The sequence below is a fragment of the Carcharodon carcharias genome, chromosome 18 (genome assembly GCF_017639515.1).
Source record: "Carcharodon carcharias isolate sCarCar2 chromosome 18, sCarCar2.pri, whole genome shotgun sequence".
Lineage (NCBI taxonomy): Eukaryota > Metazoa > Chordata > Chondrichthyes > Lamniformes > Lamnidae > Carcharodon > Carcharodon carcharias.
In genome coordinates this window covers 67,540,436-67,563,776 of record NC_054484.1, presented here as the reverse complement: position 1 = coordinate 67,563,776, position 23,341 = coordinate 67,540,436, and the positions used below count along the sequence as shown (strand labels likewise).

Below are 23,341 nucleotides of genomic sequence, written 5' to 3'. Positions count from 1 at the left end.
GATTGGGATGATACGGTGTGAAAACCCGCCATTGTGGCCAACAGGTAAAACACCCTTTATCCCGCCCATTACCACGCTTAGTGAAAATCTGAGACAATTCTGCCCTTAGTGTGAGCAACGCCATAGGAGATCCTTTAATGTTTTAAAAACATTTCCCAGTGTTTAAAATTATAATACAATATTATTGCATTATTGATTTTGTAGTACAAGAAAAATTACATAATTGGACTTGTAACGGACCACAATAAAGCAAAGCTACCATTGCAATACCCTCTACTCTGTGTACGTTTATTTCCTCCTCTGTATTTTTTCAGACTATGAAATGAAGCAATGATTTACAGTCACATGTAGCATGTCACAGATACAGGAATAGAAGCTACATATCAGCATGTTGGACACTATTGGCTTGGTGATAATGGTAGAGTGGGGGATATGCCGGGCCATGAGGTTACAGATTGTGTTCAAGTACAACTCTGCTGCTGCTGATGGCCCACAATGCCTCATGGATGCCCATTCTTGAGCTGCTAGATCTGCTTAAAATCTATTCCATTTAGCACAGTGGTAGTGCCACACAACACAATGGAGGGTATCTTCAATGTGGAGACAGGGCTTTGTCTCTGCATAAGGACTGTGTGGTGGTCACTCCTACCGATAATGTCACAGACAGATGCATCTGTGGCAGGCAGGTTGGTGAGGATGAGGTCAAGTATGTTTTTCCCTCTTGTTCTTTCTCTCACAGACCCAGTCTAGCAGCCATGTCATTTAGGATCCAGCCAGCTTGGTCTGTGGTGGTGCTACTGATGGACATTGAAGTCGCCCACCCGAGTACATTCTGTGCCCTTGCCATCCTCAGTGCTTCCTCCAAGTGGTGTTCAACATGGAGGAGTACTGATTCATCAGCTGTGGGGGTGGGGGGGCGGTGCGTAGTAATCAGCAAGCAGTTTCCTTGCCCATGTTGGACCTGATGCCCTGAGACTTCATGGGGTCCGGAGTCGATGTTGAGGACTCCCAGAGCAACTCCCTCCTGTATAACCACTGTGCCGCTGGAGAATAGTGGTGTCTGGGACATTATCTGTCAGGTATGATTCTGTGAGTGTAACTATGCCAGGCTGTTGCTTGACCAGTCATCTGTCTGGTTTCATTCCTTTTTATTGACTTTTTAGTGGTTGGATACAAGTGACTGGATTACTAGGCCACTTCAGAAGGCATTTACGAGTCAACATGTAGGCCAGAAGGTTGGCAGATTTCCTTCCCTAAAGGGACATTAGTGAACCAGATTGTTTTTTTTTCAACAATCGACAATGGTCTCCTGGTCATCATTAGACTTTTAACACCAGATTTTTATTAGATTCAAATTCCACCATCTACAATGGAGGGATTTGAACCCAGGTCACCAGAGCATTACCCTGGGTCTCTGAATTATTAGTCCAGTGATAACACAGCTACGCCACTACCTCCCCACAAGTTATTAACACCAGACTCGAGGAATAATAAAACTTCAGCTTCTTCCAGAATTTGCTATTTGCTATTCAACATTAATGTTAAGCTTTAATGAACAATGTAGTACTGCTTTTGTGAAGGAATATAGATAATTAGGTGGAATATAGGTAATTAGGTAGAATTCAGATATAATTAGGACATTACATTTTAGGAATAAAGATTCCCTTAATACAAATGAATTTAAGCAGGAAAGGATTAATGTTTTCACCCAGACATCTTTGCAGATGGAGCGATATCTCTAATCCTTGACTTAAAACATATGTTCATTACCTAATAATTTTAGAATTTTTGTAAAAGCTTCTTCAAATATAGGTACCAGACACAAACTATTACAGAAAAACAAGATGTTTAAGTTCTGCCTATCTCATAATCCTGGTTATATAGTTTTTAGCAAAAGGAACATTAAAAAGGTATTACATTCATCAATATCAGTTTTGTCTGTAACCTGGAGTCATTAATGTTTTAAAATTTGAAGAAAGAATTTGTTAGAACCTGGTATTAGGTGTCACCGATGTCTTATGGACTCTTATCAAATATGTTAAAGACAGAGATGGACATTATATATCACCCTTTCAAGAGAAAAGATGTAATAGCCCCAAGGTGAACTATAACTAGAAAAGTTTTAGCCTTTGACTAAATTGTAAAAGAAAAGGGAACATTCTTTAACTGTTCTCTGTAAAAGTTTAAAAGCCTTTTTTTATAAAAAACAGATTATGAAATTAGGAAATGAATAAATTAGTTATAGGAATTGTTACTCTAAGACATTACAAACACTTTTGCCCAGATAAAAGGTCACAAGTTTATAATGAGGATTTTTACCAATTAAATAATTTACTAATAATAGTAAATGATACAGCCTTATAAGGATAATGAAAGGGGCATAAACCTATACATAGAGGCAACACCCAAATTTGCAAAAGATGAGCTAATCAAATTAGAAACTATATGAAGATAGAAACTTCACCATTGAAAACTGAGAAGCATTGAAATCCTCAATCAATGCTTCTCAAGGTAAAAGGTGTCAGATGCAGTCAGATATACCTACTCTTAGGTCTAAATTTTTTGGTCATCGGGTGTGTGCGATTGGCGGGCTTGGGAGCAGCCAGGAATCGGACCCCCAACTACGATTTCATGCTGGCTGGCCATAAAACACATGCTGAACAGCTCAGCACTTTCAAGGTGGGGACGGGAAGAGGGCAGGCGATGATGTCACTGCGGGCATGGGTGAGTGTTGCGAGAGAGTTCCTTGAAGGCAAACGACTGCCTCAGGGAGCTGAAGACTTGCAAATGATAAAAAAAAGCTGTAAAAAGCTGCAAAAAATGTCCATGCATCACAATCAAGCACCTGAAAGCATACCTGTCCCCAGATATTTATTTTAATTTTATTTCCGAATGGAAATTTCACCCCGCCCTTGGGTGAGGTTTGATGAAGAATGTAAAAGCTGCCTGCTCGATTTGCCTGTCCGCCAACTGTAGCGTTGGATGGTTCATGAAGAATCGCGGACAACTGCGCTGTTATGGGCTGAATTTCCTGCTTAATTGTCGGTAGGCGCGCTTCCGACTTTTGCGTGTGTCTGCCAAGCGAAATACTGCGCGAGTGCGCGATGATATTGGACGCTCGCCTGACATCATCTCGTGCAATTTTACGCCTGATTGGGTTGGGCATGTGCCTGCCCACGGGACGTAAAATTCTGTCCCTAATTGAGGAGAAATGTCTTGCTAAGCAGGCAGCTTGCTATTTGGGGATTTAAGGTAACACCTTACTTCAGATTTTGATGGATATTCTAAGATATTTTGATATTGTAGAGGTTTAACTTTTGGATTCTATATTCAAACTAAGAGTATGTTTTCCATCTTTTCATAATCTTTAAGGTTGCGATGTATTTAGCCTCTTCAAGTATGTTGCATGTTCAGTTCTTTAATAAGCACTGCAATGTAATCATGTTGCATCCTGTTTACAACTTCAAGGGCCCCTCTTTGTATATTCCTTGGTGGGGAGATACATTACTGAAAAGAGACCCTTATAATATCCAGGATAGTTATAACCTCGCTGGTGCTAATTAAAGATGGCTATCTGTTGGAAGGTTATATTTTTTACTGATTCCTCTCCTTGAGACTAAAACAAGTGACTGAAAGAGTTGGCTACCTTGAACTTGAGTGAGTAATTATCAGAGAAGTGCTCTTGAACTGGAATAGCCCCACAAGGGCTTCAGATTATAATCCACTTCACTTTAGACTAACACCTAATTTTAGTATATACGCATAATTATTTGAATTTTAATCAAAGGAAAACTACATGTCCTTGCTATACATATTAAGTACTTGGGCTTTTTTTTCTATTTTCTCCCTTTTGGGCAAACTGATTGGAGGTTAACTTTGTGCTGCCTGCACATTTTAATGATCTCTATGTTCAGCCAGCAATAACAGCGCTGTCCATTAGTTGGATGCGTTAGCAATGGCCAATATTGCGAATAGCCAGCACCACTTAAAGCAAGCCTGCACCTCATTTCTTTAAGGGGAGATGCATTATAGTTGGAACAAGCATTAGGAGTCATGGTCAAATAGAATCTGGCCTGGGAAAGAGTGAAGAATGGCACAACAGGAGAAAGTCAGGCCTCGAAGATTTTTAAACACTGCACTGAAGTTCTTGGTAGAGAAGGTGAAAAAGAGGAGAGAGGTCTTGTATTCTCAGAGAGACAAGAGGCTGAGGCCTTGCAGACACATGGTCAAAAGGCAGTGGGAGCAGAGAGCTGTGGAGCTCATAGCCAGGAGTCAAGCCCCAAAGACCTGGATTCAGTGGCATGCCTACATGTTCTAAGTTCCATGGAGGAGATGGTGTTGACCATTATTGGGATATATATTTCTGAGGGCATGGCCAGTGGCGAGGCTGAACCCATTGACAATGTTGGTATTCTTATTTTCCCTCTTCTTACATCCCACTTCCCCTTCATCACACTCTCTTATAATTTATAAGCTGCAGATGGAGTTAGTATACACCTAGAAGGTCTGGCTCCAGACTGCACCAACTCCACATGGGCTGGCCGGCTGATGGGCAAAAGCAAGGGCACTGGTGGAGTGGCACAAAAGCAAAATACTGCAGAAGCTGGAAATCTGAAATAAAAACAGGAAATACTGGAATTACTCAGCAGGGCAGGCAGAATTTTTGGAGAGAGAAACAAGAGTTAACCTTTCAGGTTAATGACCTTTCATCAGAAGTGATGTTGCAGAGGACTTAGATGAGGACTTTGATGAGTTGGGTTACAGAAGTGTGTATGCAGAATGAAATACTTGGTGCATTGGGAAGCCTGCAGTCAGTGTGAAGGGGCATGGGGGAATCCAGCACCAGGTTTACACAGGGATGTGCATATAGCTTGGAGCCCATCCTAACAAGCATGGAAGTGGTGACTAATTTGCGTCGAACGCTTGTGGACCCAACAGTTTCTGGTGACTGATGTCACAGATTGCAGTGCAGCACAAACAGCAGCCACCAAATGTTTGCATGCTGCGTGGAAGCCCAGACTGCTGTCATTGTGACTATGGATTACAGTGTGTAAAGGAATGTGCATAGTCTAACAGCAATTCAGAAATCTGACCCCATTACGTTACTGGGAATGTTGAGATAGCCAGGGGACATGGCAGTGGCTCTGTGGAGCATGAACCTGCTGTCCACCCTCAGGCAGACAGCATTGACCCTCCCACCAGTGTCACTCCACCATTACCTTTGCTGTTGCCCAACAGCCTGCTAGCCCATGTGGAGTTGGTGCAGTCTGCAGCCAGACCTTCTAAGCACAGATCTGCTCAAGTACATCCTCCAAGGCCATCTCCCATTTCCTCCCCCACTGAAAGATAGCAGCCTTTCACCAGCCATGCTGCAGCCACTGGGGTAACTGTGTAGAAGCACAAATACAGGCAAAAGCATGTGTTACATACAGGAGCGAGACAGGCAAACCATACTTAATTCCTCTCACCAGCTGTCTGTAAGCAGAAGGTGTTTTAAATTATTTTTAAAGTAGGCAGTGTTGTCTTTTTTCAAACCCTTGGTTTGTGTGATCTAATTTATCAATAACCCACAGCAAACTCACATGATGATTAACTCAGAAGGTTAGTTTATTTCAAATTCAAAACCCTGCAGGAGGAGGACAGACAGACACACTCACACACTAAAGTGGTGGGAGGGCATAGAAAAAGGAGTTTAACAACTACGGATAGTAACAGTACAAGAACCACAGAAATGGATATCAGTTCACATGATTTCCAGAGTCTGGAATGAGAATCCAATGAGGAATTCTTTCACGTAAGAATTCGTGTTCAGCTGGCTGAAGACTGGAGTTGTGGAATTTGCTTTACAGTTGGTGCTGGTACCGCAAGATGAAGTAGGTACATTGAGGCTGGGTTGGTTCTGCAGGTGATGGTTGGAAATCTTCCAGAAGAGACAGGCTTGAGGAGCAGGCTGTAGTTCTGCTTGGTGGGCTGCTTCTTAGTGGTTCACCAGTTGGACGTTAAACAGCAGACTGCTTGTGAGACCGAAGATGTAATGTTAAAACTGCCCAGAAAACCAGAGGCTTGAGTCACATTAATGGTTAATTGCATCTTAACAATCAGTTTCTGTGCTTCTGGCCAGGACTCCATTGTTCCTCTTTAGGAAAGAGACAGGTAGTTATTAGCATCTCAGCATCTCTTCCGGTATAATGAGTTTCAATCTCTCTCTTTTGTGATAGCTCCAACTGGGGGAGCCAGTTTGCTGGCACTTCCTCTGCTTTTGTTGATTACAAGGAGTCTATACAATGAGGTGTGAGATTCCATAGTTTGAATGAAGAATTATTTTACTCTTGTAACTCCTGGTGGTGGCTTCCAGAACAAAGGCCCTTTGGTCATGTGACTTGTAGCTGCCAGCCTTTTTGATTCAGCAGAAAATACATTTTAAACAATAGCAATAAGAATAAAGTTTTAAACACACAGTGTTGGATTTCTTTTCATGCTGTAGGAAGCCAACATATGGAAGAGAGGCACTAATGGAATGTACAAGTGTTATTAGTTGACTTTTGTATGAAAAATGGCATGACTTGATTTAGAAATTTGGTTTGGGATGTTTATTTTTTGGTGGCTTTTATTTTTATATTTTGGCCAAGTGAATGTTTTGATGATCAATGACAGGGAAAGTGACAAAGCTCCTCAGACCAGAGCGGTCTATACAGCAGAACAATGTTTACCATGCCAATGTCTGCTCTATAACTTTTTATGTGGCAGCAGGGCTTCCATTGTATGCATGCTGCATGTTTGTGCATAGATTGCAGTTTGGATTCATCAGCAGATCGCGCTAGTCACCCAATAGTGACTCTAGTTTGCTGTGTGTCTCAAATGCAGCTAGCACAGCAGATTGCTGCAGAATGAAGAAACCATGACTACTGCTAGGATACCAGGCTTTGACCTGTGTGTTCTGCTGCTTTTGTTCACACGTCAACTGAACATTGAGTGGTGGAATTCTTTTTTGTTTTGGTATAGGGCAGAGTTGACTTGCACAGCCTGTAAAGAAATACGCGTGCAGTCAATGGCACCCTCTTTCATAGAGACCCTGCAATCCTAGCAAAGCTATGTGCTTGCTCTGCCTACTTCTTGCTGGCAAGAGAGAATGAAAAGTAATTAGTTCTAAATGAATCAAGAACCCCAGTCACCTCCATTATGCAACAGTCAATGACAAACTATCGGATGTTCCAAATGTCTCCAGCTCCAACTTAGAAGGAGCCAGATGTATTGCCATGGTCACTGGCAATGCAGACCTTGCCCTGCTGCTATAGTTGTTGCTACAGCAGGTGGCAGATTTCAGTGACAAAATCCTTACTGAAGTGCACACATCTGACACTCTGTTCCTTGCGGAGGTTCAGGTAAAAGGATTGCTCCCTGAATGCCCTGGACCAGTATGGCCTCCTGCTCAAGGTCCTTTTTCCCTTCTTCCTCCTTCCTCTTCCAGCAGTTTGTCCTTCTCTTTGTGATGTGACCTCTATTCATTCTCCTTTTCAACCTATAGTCCAAAGGGAATGCTTAAAAAAGTGCCACATTTGGGAGCACCTAGCTTGTGCAGAAGTCTTGAAGTCAGCAAAAATCCTTCAGCTCCTGCCACAGCACTCCCTGTAGACATTTGCAACTTGACGCAACTATAAAAAGCACCAAACGCTCATAGAATAGCAACAACAACCAGATGAAATCAATCAGCAACTAACCTGAAAGTAGTCAATGATTCCTTTTAAATAATACCAATTGGTGTCCTTCTTGCTGCTGAACTCAAGGTTAAGAGAGGGCATTGGCTGGTGCATTGTGCTCCGACTTAACACTGCTGCCTCATGATTGACATCATGGTCTGCCTGCTCTGAAACCTTCTGGCAGACATTCACTGCACACTCACTAATGTCTGCATCAATATGGGGTCAGGTGGGAGTTGCAGCACAAGTGTGCATTTGCGTGCGCCACAGATACCATTTTGGAGCTGTAAGGGCACTCGCCGCATCCAAGAGCACATTCTAACAAGCACAATTTCTCAACCATTTTTGCTTAATTTTCAGGTTTTGATGGACCAGTTCATGAGAGAACATGCATCTTAATAGGAAAGCTTCCTTTTTCGACTGCTTCAGTTTGTATCAGATTCTAAAGGGAAGACAGCCAACAAATCAGACGGCAAGTTGCAAAACCTCTGTTCCATCACCTTACAAAAGTGGCATTTGGGAACAAACTACAGGTGCCAATCTCTCTCACATTACACACTTTTACTGGCACACAAGTGCAACAGTTAAGGAGAAATGCTTTCCCTTTAACCAGCCTATTAAAGAAAAGGAATGCAATTTAGCAAAACACCAAGTGATAAAGTGCCAAATGACATTGTGCATGGCAATTGTAAGATTCACTATCACTTTGTTTGTGCAATATAAGTCAATTGCATTGTGCTATCCTTATAACTTGATATGTTTGAGTATGTCATTTTTTAATGAATCTGAATTCAGAGGTAAGTTATATAGCAAATGATTTGTTGAATTAACGATGAAATTTTAGCTAGAATTCAGGAATGAAAAAGAAGCAACATCTTAGTTGCTAATATCTGGACACCAATTTGATGATTGTAATCTGCTAGTGATGTACGTATAGGTTTTGAAGCAATCAGAAAAATAAGATTTGTTTTCAATCTGTTAAGCATGTAACATGGGCATTAAACATGATATGTTGTCATAGCAGGTTATGGGAAAAGCTGTTTAGGTAATACTGAATTATCTCAAAAAGAAGCAATAAGGTTTTGCTAATCTTTTAGTTTATCAGTTTATATATTGTAAAATAAAATACAGTTGTACTATGAAGAAGACCAAAGCAAGCATGTAACAATGTTTCCAAATGTTAAAGAAAACATAAGTGAAAAGTTATGGGCAACAATCCAGATAAACCTACATTCATCTCCGGTTTCAAACTCAAACTTCTGACTGTAACTGCCATATCCAGCTGCAGTCCGGGCACGGATCTGAAATACATATTTCGTAGCATGCTTCAGTCCATTAATGATTACACTGGAAGATTTGGACCTTGTAGAGGAGTAGCTGAGTTGTTCATGTTCCTGCATGAAATTAAGGATAAATTACATGAAGATCAAAATAAAACCCGCTGCTGATTAAATGGCTGCACAAGTCTAAGATGTCAGACCCCACCTCTTCCCAATCCACAGAAATGTAAACACATTTGTATCGTTTTCGCGTAAATTTCTTTGAATGCATTTTCTGTTCCTTAAGATTAGGAATGTCAGCACTGGGGAATAGACCAAATTATTTTCTAATGTCAGTAGCCATCAATTCCAGTTATAACACGGAATAGACATAAAGCACCTTCTGTAAATTCTCAGCAGTGAGGGAAAGTGTTTTCTTTGTACGAGTTCTAGCAAAGTTGCAAAAACAGAAATTTTTTCCAATCTGCCTTGAAAAAGCCTCAGAAAAACCTGTCACCCTTGGGTCCTCTCTTAGTGATAATGCCAATTTAGTGAATTTGATTTAATACTAAATTGTCTGTAGCTTTGTACTGTAGATTCTCACAGGTAAAAATATGCAGATGATGAACAGTTTTTTTTTAACCTTAGAATCCATGTCCATCAGGGAGAGAAGACAGTAATCTCATCTGTGTGAGGTAAGTTCAAATTCAAGTTACATTTGGAATTACCTCATACCACTATCACATAGATGGTGGACTTTTTCTATTCCAAGCTAGCAATAGTCATTTCTATAGCAAGGATGGAGGGACAAATGGTTTTAATATATCGCCAATGAAGCCAGTATAGATTAAGACAAATTATTCAGGACCTCGGATGGATCATAAGATATGTCCTGGAGACCCATCCTTCATCTCATTTGTAAATAACAATTTGGAACGTGGAATGCTGTTGAAATCCAATATGCAATCCAGTTGCCAACATTAATTAATTTAAATGGAATCTACAACTATTTTTAATCGCTTCTGATAAAATATCAATGGTCTTTAATATCTGAATTGGTCATAATAACGAATAAAAGAAATATGTTTTCCAAAAGGACAAACAGGTTTTGTTATTTAATTTAGTGAGACAGAAATGCAGTAATATCTTTCACTAAAGGTCCTTTCAAAATTAGCCATCAAGGGCATAAGAATAGGAGCAGGTGACAGTCATAAAGCCCCTCGAGCCTGCTCCACTATTCAGTAAGAACATGGTTGATCTTCAACTTGACTAGTCATTACAGAATTTGTGTAAGTATTTTGCCTATCACACTTATTTTGTATCTATGAAAGATATGTTGTTTTGACTGTCCAGTGTGGATGTTCAACAGCAATTTCAGACTTCTCTTGTTGTAAAATAAGAAACAGTTAGGAGTAACTGATGAGACAGGAAGCCAATTGCAGATCTAAAGCATCATTTGAAGCCTAAGACTACATTAAACCTTGACTTCACTCCTCTATAACTATTGTCATAGATTCAGTGAGAATAATCCTGTAAACAGAGTTGAGCTGTTGTAGTTGAAGTGTATCCTGCCAGCTGCACTGAAAATTAAGAGAAATGACACAAAATAAGATTGTTGGATATTTTTCATTTGTCTATTCTGACCCCCAAGTGCTGATGGATATGCTAAATTTCCCTTCTTTGTGGCTCCAAGAATACCCACAGCTGGAATAGAGTGAGTGGTAGCTGATTTTTCAATTTTTCAATATTTGTTCTGTTTTATTTCAATGGGGCCTTGTAGTTACATAATGGATGTAGTTAATTTCATAACATCTCAAGAAGGGCTCTGTCTATTTTCCTGGTATTCTGCATGCTTGAGCTGGCCAACTATTGGTGAATTAGAGGGCTTTGTGAGCATGTTATCTGCTTTGTTGGTAATCTTGGGAGGAATTTGGGTTCAGACCATAAGACTTTCTTTTCTAGTTTTACATGGTTAGAGGTTGGAAAAATTGTGAACAGGAGACTGAACTTTGAATGAATTAGAACAACCAGTCCAATGATGAACATTATTTTGATTGCAACCTTCAACTATTCTCTGTGATAGAGTGATGAACAGGAGCATTCTATGTCTGATGGGTTGTTTTATTCCTGGCAGACTTCCCTTGGTGTTGTTCGTGCTAAGTTGGATGATATGCTGTTTTATAATGACCAGAACTCTGCATGTAATGCAGAATATTTAAAAAGATTTGCAAAAGAAGCAAATGAGATGTGAGGAAAAACTTTTTCACACAGCGAGTGGTTTGGGCCTGGAATGCACTGCCTGGAAGTGTGGCGGAGGCAGTTTCAATTGAGGCATGCAAGAGGGCATTAGATGATTATTTAAATAGAAGCAATGTGCAGGATCATGGGGAAAAGGCAGGAGAATGGCACTGAGTCATAATGCTCAATCAGAGAGCCAGTGCAGACATGATGGGCTGAATGGCCTCCTTCTGCACCATAACAAATCTCTGATGTATTATTCTGTTGGTAAGAAGGTGTTTAACTAGTCCTGTCACTTTTAGTCCACAGGATCTAATTTCTGCATATGTAAGACCTAATTAGATGTTAATTGTTGTTGAGGGAAGGATATGGATTGGCACGTGCTGTGAATTGAGTTTGAGGCAATGGATGGCTTTCCTTCTCATTTTTGATACATTTATTACTTTAAACTTTGATGGGTAAAGCACAACAGATGTCATTGACTTAAACCATAGTAGAGGCTCTCCTGTTATAGTGCTCATGGTCAACAGGCCGATAAATAATGTTAAAGAATAGGGACATTACACCGTTCTGTTGCAATGTGCTGCAAGTTATAATCTAGTTGGTCTCTTTTAATGCCACAACATATAATTCCTGGGTCTTTTCTTAGGCAATTTTGTACAACTTATGCTTTGCCAGATGTCATGTCATGTGTGTCCTGTCTGAAGGCAGGTCCATGACTCATTGTCCATTGATGCTCATCCTAAGCTGTTTTCGTGATAGTTTTGGCCAGTGGTGGTTTGCCATTGCCTTCCACTCTCATGCAGGGCAAGGGGCAGGTCCCAAGATCACCTCAGCCAGAACAGGAATCAAACCTGTACTGTTGGCCTTATTCTGAATCACACGCCAGCCATCTAGCCAATTGAACTAACCAGCCCCCTATTTTGCCGGATACTTGGATCAATTAATAGCCATACCAGCTTTCCTTTTCATATATCAATTTTCAATATGACTACTTAAGTCAATTTGAAGGTATTCTGCATTCAGAAAGATATTTCCTTGTAACAGGCAATGGCTTTCTTTCTCTTTTTGAGTTTTTTAAACTGTGACACAAATTTACATGTGTACAACAATAACAACTTGCATTTATATAGCACCTTTAAAGCTTTAAAGTAATAAAACATCCCCAAACACTTCACAGGGAATAAAGAGGAGTAGAGAGGTTTTTTTGGGGGTGGTGGAGAGTAGGGCCTTGGCAGTTGAAGGCACAGCTACCAATGGTGGAGTGGTGAAAACCAGGGATGCTCAAGAGCTCAGAATTAGAAGAGTGCAGGTGTCTCAGCTGGAGAAGATTATCAAGATAGAGAGGGGTGAGGTCATGGAGGGAATTGAAAACAAGGATAAGAATTTTAAAATTGAGGCATTGCTTGAACAGGTGCCAATGTAGGTCAGTGCGCATAGTGGTGATGAGTGAACAGGACTTAGTGCAAATTAATACATGGGCTACAGAGTTCTGGATGGTGTCAAGTTTACGAAGGGGAGAACATGGAAGCAGACAATGTGTGATGGATAGATTTCAAACATTTTTAATTATACACATTGACATTCCAGTTGCTAATCTTTTAAATTGGGTGATATCGTGCATTTGTGGCACACAGCTCGCTGATATCTGCTGCTACCAGCTGCTTCCAACTCAAAGCAGATTTGAATTTAATCCAAATGAAGTTAAAACACTTCAAAAAGTAGTAGCTAGCAGGGAATTGTATATCTCACTGTCCATTAATGGATAGAAACTGCTGCATGCTTGATTGTGATGACACCATTTGTGTTTATCTCCTGGCTCCTCCAATTAGATTATTGTCTTTTAACAATTCCCAGCTCCCAGCTACCCTCTATTGTGAAGGTATCTAAACTTGATATGGCCATCAGGCCATCTCCAAGCCAAGACTGATAGCTTGGAGATCAAGTTACTGTGCAGTAACTTGATCTTCAATCCAAACTCTCAGTAAATATGGTTCTCCACTGAAAGCACAGACTGCTGAACTTAACTTCATAATTGTGTGTGAAATTTTACTTTCTGAAGCTTTGATTAAATCCTAAAGTTAACAGCAAGAGCATAAATGGGAACAATCCACATTTATGTTGTGATTTAATATTGAATTTATTGCTGGCAACAACCTGCATTGGGGCATCCAATCACATCAACAGAAACCAGGCACTGTTATATGTTTCATTTCCTTCAGTAGTCATCATTTAGAATGTTAATGGGGAAGCAAATATTTCAATTCATTTAAAAATACTGTGCAAAATTATTAGCCTGTTCTTGAAACTTTATAAGGCTTCATCATGAGGTTGTCAATTTTGTAAGTGTGTAATGTCTCAGGAACTAAGTATTCTGTACAGTGACATTTTCAATGGATCCTTACTTTTTCATAGTACTTTATCTCGTAGTCCAGAATGATTCCATTTGGATGCTCAGGCTCCTGCCATGACAGGCCAATACTGTTCTGGGATGCCCAATCTTTCCTCAGAAACCCAATCAGAGAGGGAGCTGAAAGGACAAAAGGTTCTGTAAAAATATTCATAGGGAAAACCAGCTCAAGTGAAACTTTGGCTTTTGGATCAGTTTAGCAGCAGTTGTCAAAGTGCTATAATGCAACATGCTATTGTGGTTATTTCAATTTCACAGGTGGACACCCCCAGTCTCTTCTGTTACCACTGTTGCTGAACTTCACTGCTGTCTGTACTTGACCAATAACCCCTGACTCTAGTTTCTTCAATGGATCTAAGTGGCTTATTGACACCTGGTCACAAACTGCAGAAATTCCAACGGGGCACTATTTTACTTGATGTGCTTAATAGGAAACACAAACACCAACATTGATTTTTTTCTAATATAGGCTTGGTGTGCAGCTATCAGAAAGATACTACCACAAATATTTCCAAAACATAACAAACCTCCATAGTAATACTGAACATTTATGCCACCCATTCTGTAATTTAAGAAATCATTTTTGGATCTTGGATGATGCTGAAAAGGACAACTGTTTATTGCCCATTATTAATTGCCCTGAGAGAGTGGTGGTGGCCCTTCTTCTTAAACTGCTGGCCGAGATTTGATACAACTGAGTGGCTTGCTGGGTTTCTAGGGCAACTAAGAGGTAACCACACTGGTGTGGGACTAGAATCACACAAAGGCCAGACTTCGTAAGAACAACAGGTCCCCTTCCTCAAAAGGACATTAGTGAACCAGATGGGCTTATACAACAATCAAGTAGTTTCATGCTTCCTTTTACTTGTACCAGCATCCCCAATTTACAAAACTGAATCCTGACTCTCAATCTAGCATGACGGGATTTGAACATGCTGCCTGAATTACTAGTCCAATACCATAAACACAGAATTTTTTAGAAATAATTTCACCTCACTTTTTTGTGCATCCCTCCTGCCATCCCATCTTCTATAAACTTGGAGGAGAAGACATTCTGAACACTGGGGTCGTTGACACCTGTGCATTCTATGTCACAATGAATAGCTAATAGGAGGTGTAATATGACTGTTTCTAATAGATGTTCCTCTAATCTTTCTTCCCCACCACAGATCGAATTTTTGTGCTTCTGAGATATGAGCCACGAAAACTTGCCCATTGAGGGGAACCAAGTTCTCAAGGCAGTCAGGATGCGCATTCAAACCCAGGCCTCTGAGTGGAATGCCAATGTTCCTGCATTAGTTACCAAGTCAGAGTTATACGTTTTATTTAGTATATGGTTCTTCACAATTTTTATATAGAGAAACCCTAAGATATTCAGGGCAGCTTTAATGAAAAGCAGAACTTCAAAACAGTTGATCAAAACAACTGAGATTGCTTGTCAGTCATTGCGGTGAGCGACCTATGTTACAGGGTAGCATATGTTGCCAGCTTTGAATCAGAAAATGAGGAGAAGTGATATAAACTAAATGGTATAATTTTAAACAGGTGCAGGTGTATGTACGCAAATCTTTGAAAGTGACAGGGTGAGTTGAGAAGGCTGCTAAAAAAAGCATTGGAATCCTGGGCTTTATTTATAGCTAAATAGAATCCAAATGAATGGAAGTTATGATAAACTTTTACATAACACTGACTAGGCCTTAACTAGCATATTGTTTCAATTCTGGGTAACACACTTTAGGAAGGATTTCAAGGCAATGCAGAGGGCAGAGAAGAAATTGACTAGAATGGTATGAAGGATGTGAGTCTTCAATTATGTGGAGACTGGAGAAGCCTGGGTTGTTGTAGAGAGAATTTTAAGAGGATATTTGATAGATGTGTTCAAAATCATGAATGATTTTGATTAAGTCAATATGGAGAAATTGTTCCCAGCAGCAGAGGAGTTGGTAACTTTAGGACACAGATTTTAGGTGACTAGAGTACGGGAAAACATTTTTACACAGCGAGTTTTTGTGATCTGGAAGGCACTGCCGAGAAGAGCGGTGGAAACGGAATCAATGGAAACAGAATCAATAGAGAAGTGGAACTAATCAGATAGCTTTATCAAAGGGCGACCGCTTTGCAGAACACCTGCGGTCTGTCCGCAAGAATGACCCAAACCTCCCTGTCGCTTGCCATTTTAACACTCCACCCTGCTCTCTTGCCCACATGTCTGTCCTTGGCTTGCTGCATTGTTCCAGTGAAGCCCAACGCAAACTGGAGGAACAACACCTCATCTTCCGACTAGGGACTTTACAGCCTTCCGGACTGAATATTGAATTCAACAACTTTAGGTCGTGAGTCCCCTCCCCCATCCCCACCCCCTTTCTGTTTCCCCCTTCTTTTTTTTCCCAATAAATTATAAAGATTTTCCTTTTCCCACCTATTTCCATTATATAAAAAAAAACCCACTAGAGCTATACCTTGAGTGCCCTACCATCCATTCTTAATTAGCACATTCGTTTAGATAATATCACCAACTTTAACTTTAACACCTATGTGTTCTATTGTACTATTGTTGTTGACATCTTTTGATGATCTGCTTCTATCACTGCTTGTTTGTCGCTACAACCACACCAACCCCCTCCACCTCTCTGTCTCTCTATCTCTCCGCCCCCCACACACACACCTTAAACCAGCTTATATTTCAGCTCTTTCCTGGACTCGAACTCAAGTTCTGTCGAAGGGTCATGAGGACTCGAAACGTCAACTCTTTTCTTCTCCGCCGATGCTGCCAGACCTGCTGAGTTTTTCCAGGTAATTCTGTTTTAGCTTTATCAAAGAGCTGGCACAGGCACAATGGCCTCCTTCTGAGCTGTATCATTCAATCAGCACACTCTGTATTGCTAGAGCATACATAACAAACATTATGCAAACAATCAGTGGCTTTGAGGTGTTCTGTGCATGTCAGCATTTGCTGAAGAAAATCTGCTTAAAATTTTCCAACAGTAGCTGAAGAGGAAGCTTGTCAGAATGCCCTGAGAAGCAATCAGACATAATGGCTATAAAACAGTGGATAGAGGGACATTATCTGGACAGCAATGTTACTTACTTGCTAATCCTCAATTTGAAATTATTTGAGCCCACTGTTTCCTGTCAATCTTAGCTGATAAACATCAGCAAAGGATTTAAACTTCCTGTGCTGTGCTGAGACAAATCTAATGATATACCATTTCTGGAAACACATGGCTGTGTCAGGCATTTGCAATCCTTCATTCTCAGCAACAGCTGATTTAGGCAGTAGCTAGTAAACAGCATTTTTGCAGGAAAAACCATGCTGAGGTTTATTCATTTTAGCATGCTCAATACTAGGTATCTTTTCTTTAATATTATGGCTGTTCAATAATATCTGCCGGCTGAATATTTAGAATGAAAAACCATGAACATAATGGACACTGACTTTGTGCTTTTGATGGCGGAAGGTGAGTCAAGGCATCGATGTGAAGCCTGATGCAATAAAGAAGTGGAGCATTTGGATGTCACTGATACAGTGGAGAGGAGGAGGTGTGTGTATGGGATTGATACAGGATATGGGAGGAGGTGTGTGTGTGTGTGTGTGTGTGTGGGATTTTTACAGTGTAGGGAAGGAGGTGCGTGTAGGATTGATACAGTGTAGGGGAGGGTGTGCGAGTGGGATTGATACAGTGTAGGGGAGGAGGTGTGTGTGGGATTGATACAGTGTAGGAGAGGAGGTGTGTGGGATTGATACAGTGTAGGGGAGGAGGTGTGTGTGGGAATGAAACAGTGTAGGGGAGGGTGTGCGAATGGGATTGACACAGTGTAGGGGAGGAGGTGTGTGTGTGGGACTGACACAGTGTAGGGGAGGAGGTTTGTGTGTGGGATTGATACAGTGTAGGGGAGATGGTGTGTGTGTGGGACTGACACAGTGTAGGGGAGGAGGTGTGTGTGTGGGATTAATACAGGATAGGGGAGGAGGTGTGTGTGGGATTGATACAGTGTAGGGGAGGAGGTGTGTGTGTGGGACTGACACAGTGTAGGGGAGGAGGTGTGTGTGTGGGATTAATACAGGATAGGGGAGGAGGTGTGTGTGTGGGATTGATACAGTGTAGGGGAGGTGTGAATGTGTCTGTGTGTGCGTGCATGCACGCAGTGGGGGTGGGGGGCATTTATACAGTGTGGAGGAGGGGTTGCGTGTGTGGCAATTTTTTTTCTGCATTCATGGGACGTGAGCTTCGCTGGCTAGGCCAGCATTTATTGCCCATCCCTAATTGCCTTTGAGAAGGTGGTGGTGAGCTGCCTTCTTCAACCGCTGCAATCCATGTGTTGTAGTTACACCCATGGTGCTGTTAGGGAGGGTGTTTCAAGATTTTCAGCCAGTGACAGTGAAGGAATGGCAATATATTTCCAAGACAGGTTGGTGTGTCGCTTGGAGGGTAACTTCCAGATGGTGGTGTTCTTATACATCTGCTGCCCTTGTCCTACTAGATGATAGTGGTGATGGGTTTGGAAGATGCTGCCTAAGGAGCCTTGGTGAATTCCTGCAGTGTATCTTGTAAATGGTAGACACTGCTGCCACTGTGTGTTGGTGGCGGAGGGAATGAATGTTTATGGATAGGGTGCCAATCAAGTGGACTGCTTTGTCCTGGATGGCGCCAAGCTTCTTGAGAGTTTTTGAAGTTGCACCCATCCAGGCAAGTGGAGAGCATCCCATCACACTCCTGACTTGTGTCTTGTAGATGGTAGACAGGCTTTGGGGAATCAGGAAGTGAGTTACTCATTGCATGATTCCTAGCCTCTGACCTGCTCTTATAGCCACAGTATTTATATGGCTAGTCCAGTTCAGTTTCTGTTCAGTGATAACCCCCAGAATGTTGAAAGTGGGAGATTCAGTGATGTTAATGCCGTTGAACATCAAGGGGAGATGGTTAGATTCTGTCTTGTAGGAGGTGGTCATTGCCTGGCACTTGTGTGGCGTGAATGTTACTCGCCACTTGTCAGCCCAAGCCTCGATATTGTCCGGGTCTTAATGCATGTTGACATGGACTGCTTCAGTATCTGAGGAGTCGTGATTGGTGCTGACCATTGTGCAATCATCAACGAACATTCCCACTTCTGACCTTATAATGGATGGAAGGTAATTGATAAAACAGCTGAAGATGGCTGGGCCGAGACACTACCCTGAGGAACTCCTGCAGGGATGTTCCGGAACTGAGATGATTGACCTCCAACAACCACAACCATCTTCATTTGTGCTATGTCTGAGTCCAACCAGCGGAGAGTTTTCCCCCTGACTCGTGAGGATGAAGTCAAGTATGTTTTTCCCTCTTGTTGGTTCCCTCACCACCTGCCGCAGACCCAGTCTAACAGCTATGTCATTTAGGACTCGGCCAGCTCGGTCAGTAGTAGTGCTAACAAGCCACTTTTGGTGATAGGCATTGAAATTCCCCACCCAAAGTACATTCTGCACCCTTGCTGCCATCAGTACTTCATCCATGCAGTGCTCAACATGGAGGAGTACTGATTCATCAGCTGAGGGAGGCTGGTACTTGGTAATCAACAAGCGGTTTCCGTTCCCATGTTTCACCTGATGCCATGAGGGTCCTGAGTCGACGTTGAGGAGTCCCAAGGCAACTCCCTCCAGTGGGACAGGACATACCCAGGGATGATGACGGTGGTGTCTGGGACAATATCTGTATGGTTTAATTCCGTGAGTATGACTATGTCAGGCTGTTGCTTGACTAATCTGTGAGACAGCTCTCCCAATTTTGGCATAAGCCCCCCAGATATTAGTAAGGAGGACTTCGCAAGGTCGACAGGGCTGAGTTTGCTGTTGTCGTTTCTGGTACCTAGGTCGACGCCAAATGGTCCATCTGGATTCATTCCTTTTAGACTTCATAGCAGTTTGATACAACTGAGTGTGTTGCTAGGCCATTTCAGAGGGCATTTAAGAGTCAACCACACTGCTGTGAGACTGGAGTCACATGTAGGCCAGACCAGGTAAGGACGGTAGATTTCCTTCCATAAAGGACATTAGTTAACCAGATGGACATTTACGACAATCGACAATGGTTTCATGGTTATCATTAGACTTTTATCTCCAGATTTTTTATTCAATTCAAATTCCACCATCTGCCATGGTGAGATACGAACCTGGGTCCCCAGAACATTAAGATAAAAGCAAAGAACGACGGACGCTGAAAATACAAAACAAAAACAAAAACAAAAATACCTGGAAAAACTCAGCATGTCTGGCAGCTTCGGTGGAGAGGAACACAGTTGACGTTTTGAGTCCTCACGACCCTTCAACAGAACTAAGTAAAAATAGAAAAGGGGTGAAAGATAAGCTGGTTTAAGGGGGTGGGGGGCTCATGGGACAATAAGAGCTAGGTAGAGGGCCAGTGATAGGTGGAGATAACCAAAAGATGTCACAGACAAAAGGACAAAGAGGTGTTGAAGGTGGTGATGGTGGATTAGTACATTCCTTTAGGCAATATCACCACCTTCAACACCTCTTTGTCCTTTTGTCTGTGACATCTTTTGATTATCACCACCTATCACTGGCCCTCTATCCAGCTCTACTTGTTTCCCTACACTCCCCCCCACCACTTAAACCAGCTTATATTTCACCCCTTTTCTATTTTTATTTAGTTCTGTTGAAGGGTCGTGAGGACTCGAAACGTCAACTGTGTTCCTCTCCACTGATGTTGCCAGACCTGCTGAGTTTTTCCAGGTATTTTTGTTTTTGTTTCCCCAGAACATTACCCTGGATCACTGGACAATACTAATATGCCACCATCTCCCCCAGGATACAGTGTACGGGAAGAGATGCATGTGTGCGATTGATACAGTGTCAGGAAGAAGGTGTGTGTGTGGGATTGAGACAGTGTAGAGGAGGACGTGTATGTGTTGGATTGATACAGTGTAGGAGAGAGAGGAGTTGTGTGTGGGGGATTGGTACAGTATAGGGGAGGAGTTGTGTGTGTGAATTGATACAGTGTAGGGGAGGACGTGTGTGTGTGTGTGGGATTGTTACAGTGTAGGGAAGGAGGTGTGTGTGGGAATGATACAGTGTAGGGGAGGGAAAACAAAAACAGAATTACCTAGAAAAACTCAGCAGGTTTGGCAGCATCGGCGGAGAAGAAAAGATTTGACGTTTTGAGTCCTCATGACCCTTCAACAGAACTAGGTGAATCCAAGGAAAGGGGTGAAATATAAGCTGTTTTAAGGTGTGTGGTGGTGGGGGGAGAGAATTGGAGGGGGGTGGTGTGGTTGCAGGGCCAAGCAAGCAGTGATAGGAGCAGATCATCAAAAGTTGTCACAGACAAGAACAAAAGAACACATAGGTGTTGAAGTTGGTGATATTATCTAAACGAATGTGCTAATTAAGAATGGATGGTAGTGCACTCAAGGTATAGCTCTAGTGGGGATGGAGGGAGCATAAAAGATTTAAAATATTTAAAAATAATGGAAATAGGTGGGAAAAGAAGAATCTATATAATTTATTGGGAAAAAAAAGGAAGGGGGAAGAAACAGAAAAGGGGTGGGGATGGAGGAGGGAGTTCAAGACCTAAAGTTGTTGAATTCAATATTATTATAGTGTTGGGGAGGGGTTGTGTGTGTGGGATTGATACAGTGTAGGGGAGGAGATGTGAGTGTGGATTGATACAGGATGCAGGAGGAGGTGTGTGTGTGTGTGTGTGTGTGTGTGTGTGTATGTGTGGGATTGATACAGGATCGGGGAGGAGGTGAGTGTGTGTGTGGGATTGATACAGCGGGGGAGGGGCTGTGTTTGCGTCTGTGGAATTGATACAGGATAGGGGAAGCTGTGTGTGTGTGCTTGTGTGTGTTTATTTTAGTGTAAGGGGTGGAGTTTCTCAGCAAAGCAAACGTAATGCGGTAATGGGAATGTTGTGGTGGGATGGATTCTAGAGCACTGGAAGCACAAAATGACGTTAGACTTCATCAATGTTCGTTTTCCTTCATTATCAAAGATGGCCTTTTCTTATGTGCGTCGAATTATTTGTTATGCGTTCTAACATGGCTATGGAGCCTGAATGCAGACCTGCATGGCTTTCCACAGTGTGGGCAAGGATGAATTCTCTGGTTTTGTTGGTGCTGCCTGATCTTTTAATTTGTCTTTTGTCTTTATCTGCCTGTATTCTTTGGCTGCTCATAGGAAACAATGCTATTACTTGAGATTGCTCCTTTTGTAGTTCTTTCCTGTGAGTTTTTTTCCCATTCTATTTCCCATTTTCCCATTCATGCCTTTCCTGAAGTTTGCCCTTAAGGAGTCCTTAAACTTAATCTTGGCTTAACTTGCAGACCATGTCCCAAGTTTAAGTTGTGAATGCATGACTGCCTTGTGGATGTTATCATCAGTCATTCATATTATATGTCCACTGAACTGAGTTCTGATGATGAATGCTTCATTTCCAGACATTTCTACACTTTGAAGTACCTCAGTGTTGGGCAGTTTGTCCTCCCATTTGTTGCTCATGCTGCTCTGAATGCACATGTAGGCAGTTGATGATGCAGAGGCATACAGAAGGCTAGGTTTTATCAAAGCTTTGTACGCAGCAAGTTTTGTTGTAAGTTGGAGTTGGTTTTATGGGGTTGGGGGGGGAGTGGGGTGAAGGGTGGAGGAGTGGATGTGTGGGCATGGGGTATTACTGGCCAGACTTTAGAAATAGGCCACCCCATAGTGTGTCATTAAACAAACAGAGAATGGGACTTCTGCTCCTCAGTGGGAGAGAGTCCCACACTCAAGTCCTTTCTGGCCAATCATATTGGCTGGCAGCTCTAGCAGCACCAGAAATCAATAGGGGGCACTGCTGGGGCTACAAGCAGTCCCATAATAAAGATAGCAATGGATCCCGGACTCAGATAAGTCTGGATTTTTGGGGAAGGATCGGATACCCTAAGGAGGGGGGACGAGTTGTGTGGTGGGGTGGTGTTTGGAGGCTGGCCAGGGAGGCACAAAGTGGAGTATCATTTTGGGAGGGGCTGCCCCTAATGAGCACAAGGTACACCCCCACCCCCAAAGGATGCACCCTCTTCCCACTTTTTTTTACCTCAGATGGTGAAAAAGCAGACTCCCCACTCTTGCCCGCCTGCCCAAGCCAACTGCATGAATGGTGTGGACAGCATTATATTCAGATTGATTGTTTTGTTAACAATCTTGATTGCCTATTAATGATTTTTTTCAAAATGGTGGGGGGGTGGGGGGGGGGCATGGGGGGTGGGCTGCTGTTTTTGCCTCCTACCCACCTACTGTGATAAGGAAAATGGGTGTATTGACAATGGGTTTGTGAGTCAACACCATCATGCCGCATATTATGCATGCATGGGATGGCAGCAGTCCTGATCTGCAAATGTAAAATCCCAGCCCTCATTTTCTCCACAGTCTCTTGCATAAACGGGCAAATACTGAACTTGCTCTGGCAACTCTATTTGCCACCATCGCAATCCATACCGACATTTCTAGAAATTGTGCTCCTGAGTTAGGGGAAGTTATCTACAGCTTCCAGGGTTGTGTCACTGATAGCTATAGTAAGTAGGGTATAGTGGGAGTTTGGTAGTAATTCACGGAGTATCTCTGTCTTCCTTAAGCTGATGGTGAGCCCATAGTCATCAGCTGCTTTTGAAAACTAGTTCATGAAGGCCACGTACAGAGTGTAACACGAGGGCACAATCAACGGCAAACAGGAATTCCCATCAACTCTGATACCTTAAGTAAGGAT

General features: G+C 42.1%; 1 protein-coding gene across 1 annotated transcript in view; it reads right to left on the bottom strand.

The window, feature by feature from the left end:
• The window catches only part of epha6 (eph receptor A6), a 701,323-nt gene that overhangs the window by 145,767 nt on the left and 532,215 nt on the right, over positions 1–23,341 (bottom strand). The window contains exons 4-5 of the mRNA XM_041210989.1: positions 13,600–13,724; positions 8,929–9,091 (exon numbers count right to left, since the gene is read on the bottom strand). Coding sequence (XP_041066923.1) covers positions 8,929–9,091; positions 13,600–13,724 — 288 coding nt within the window. The remainder of the gene's footprint in view (positions 1–8,928; positions 9,092–13,599; positions 13,725–23,341) is intronic.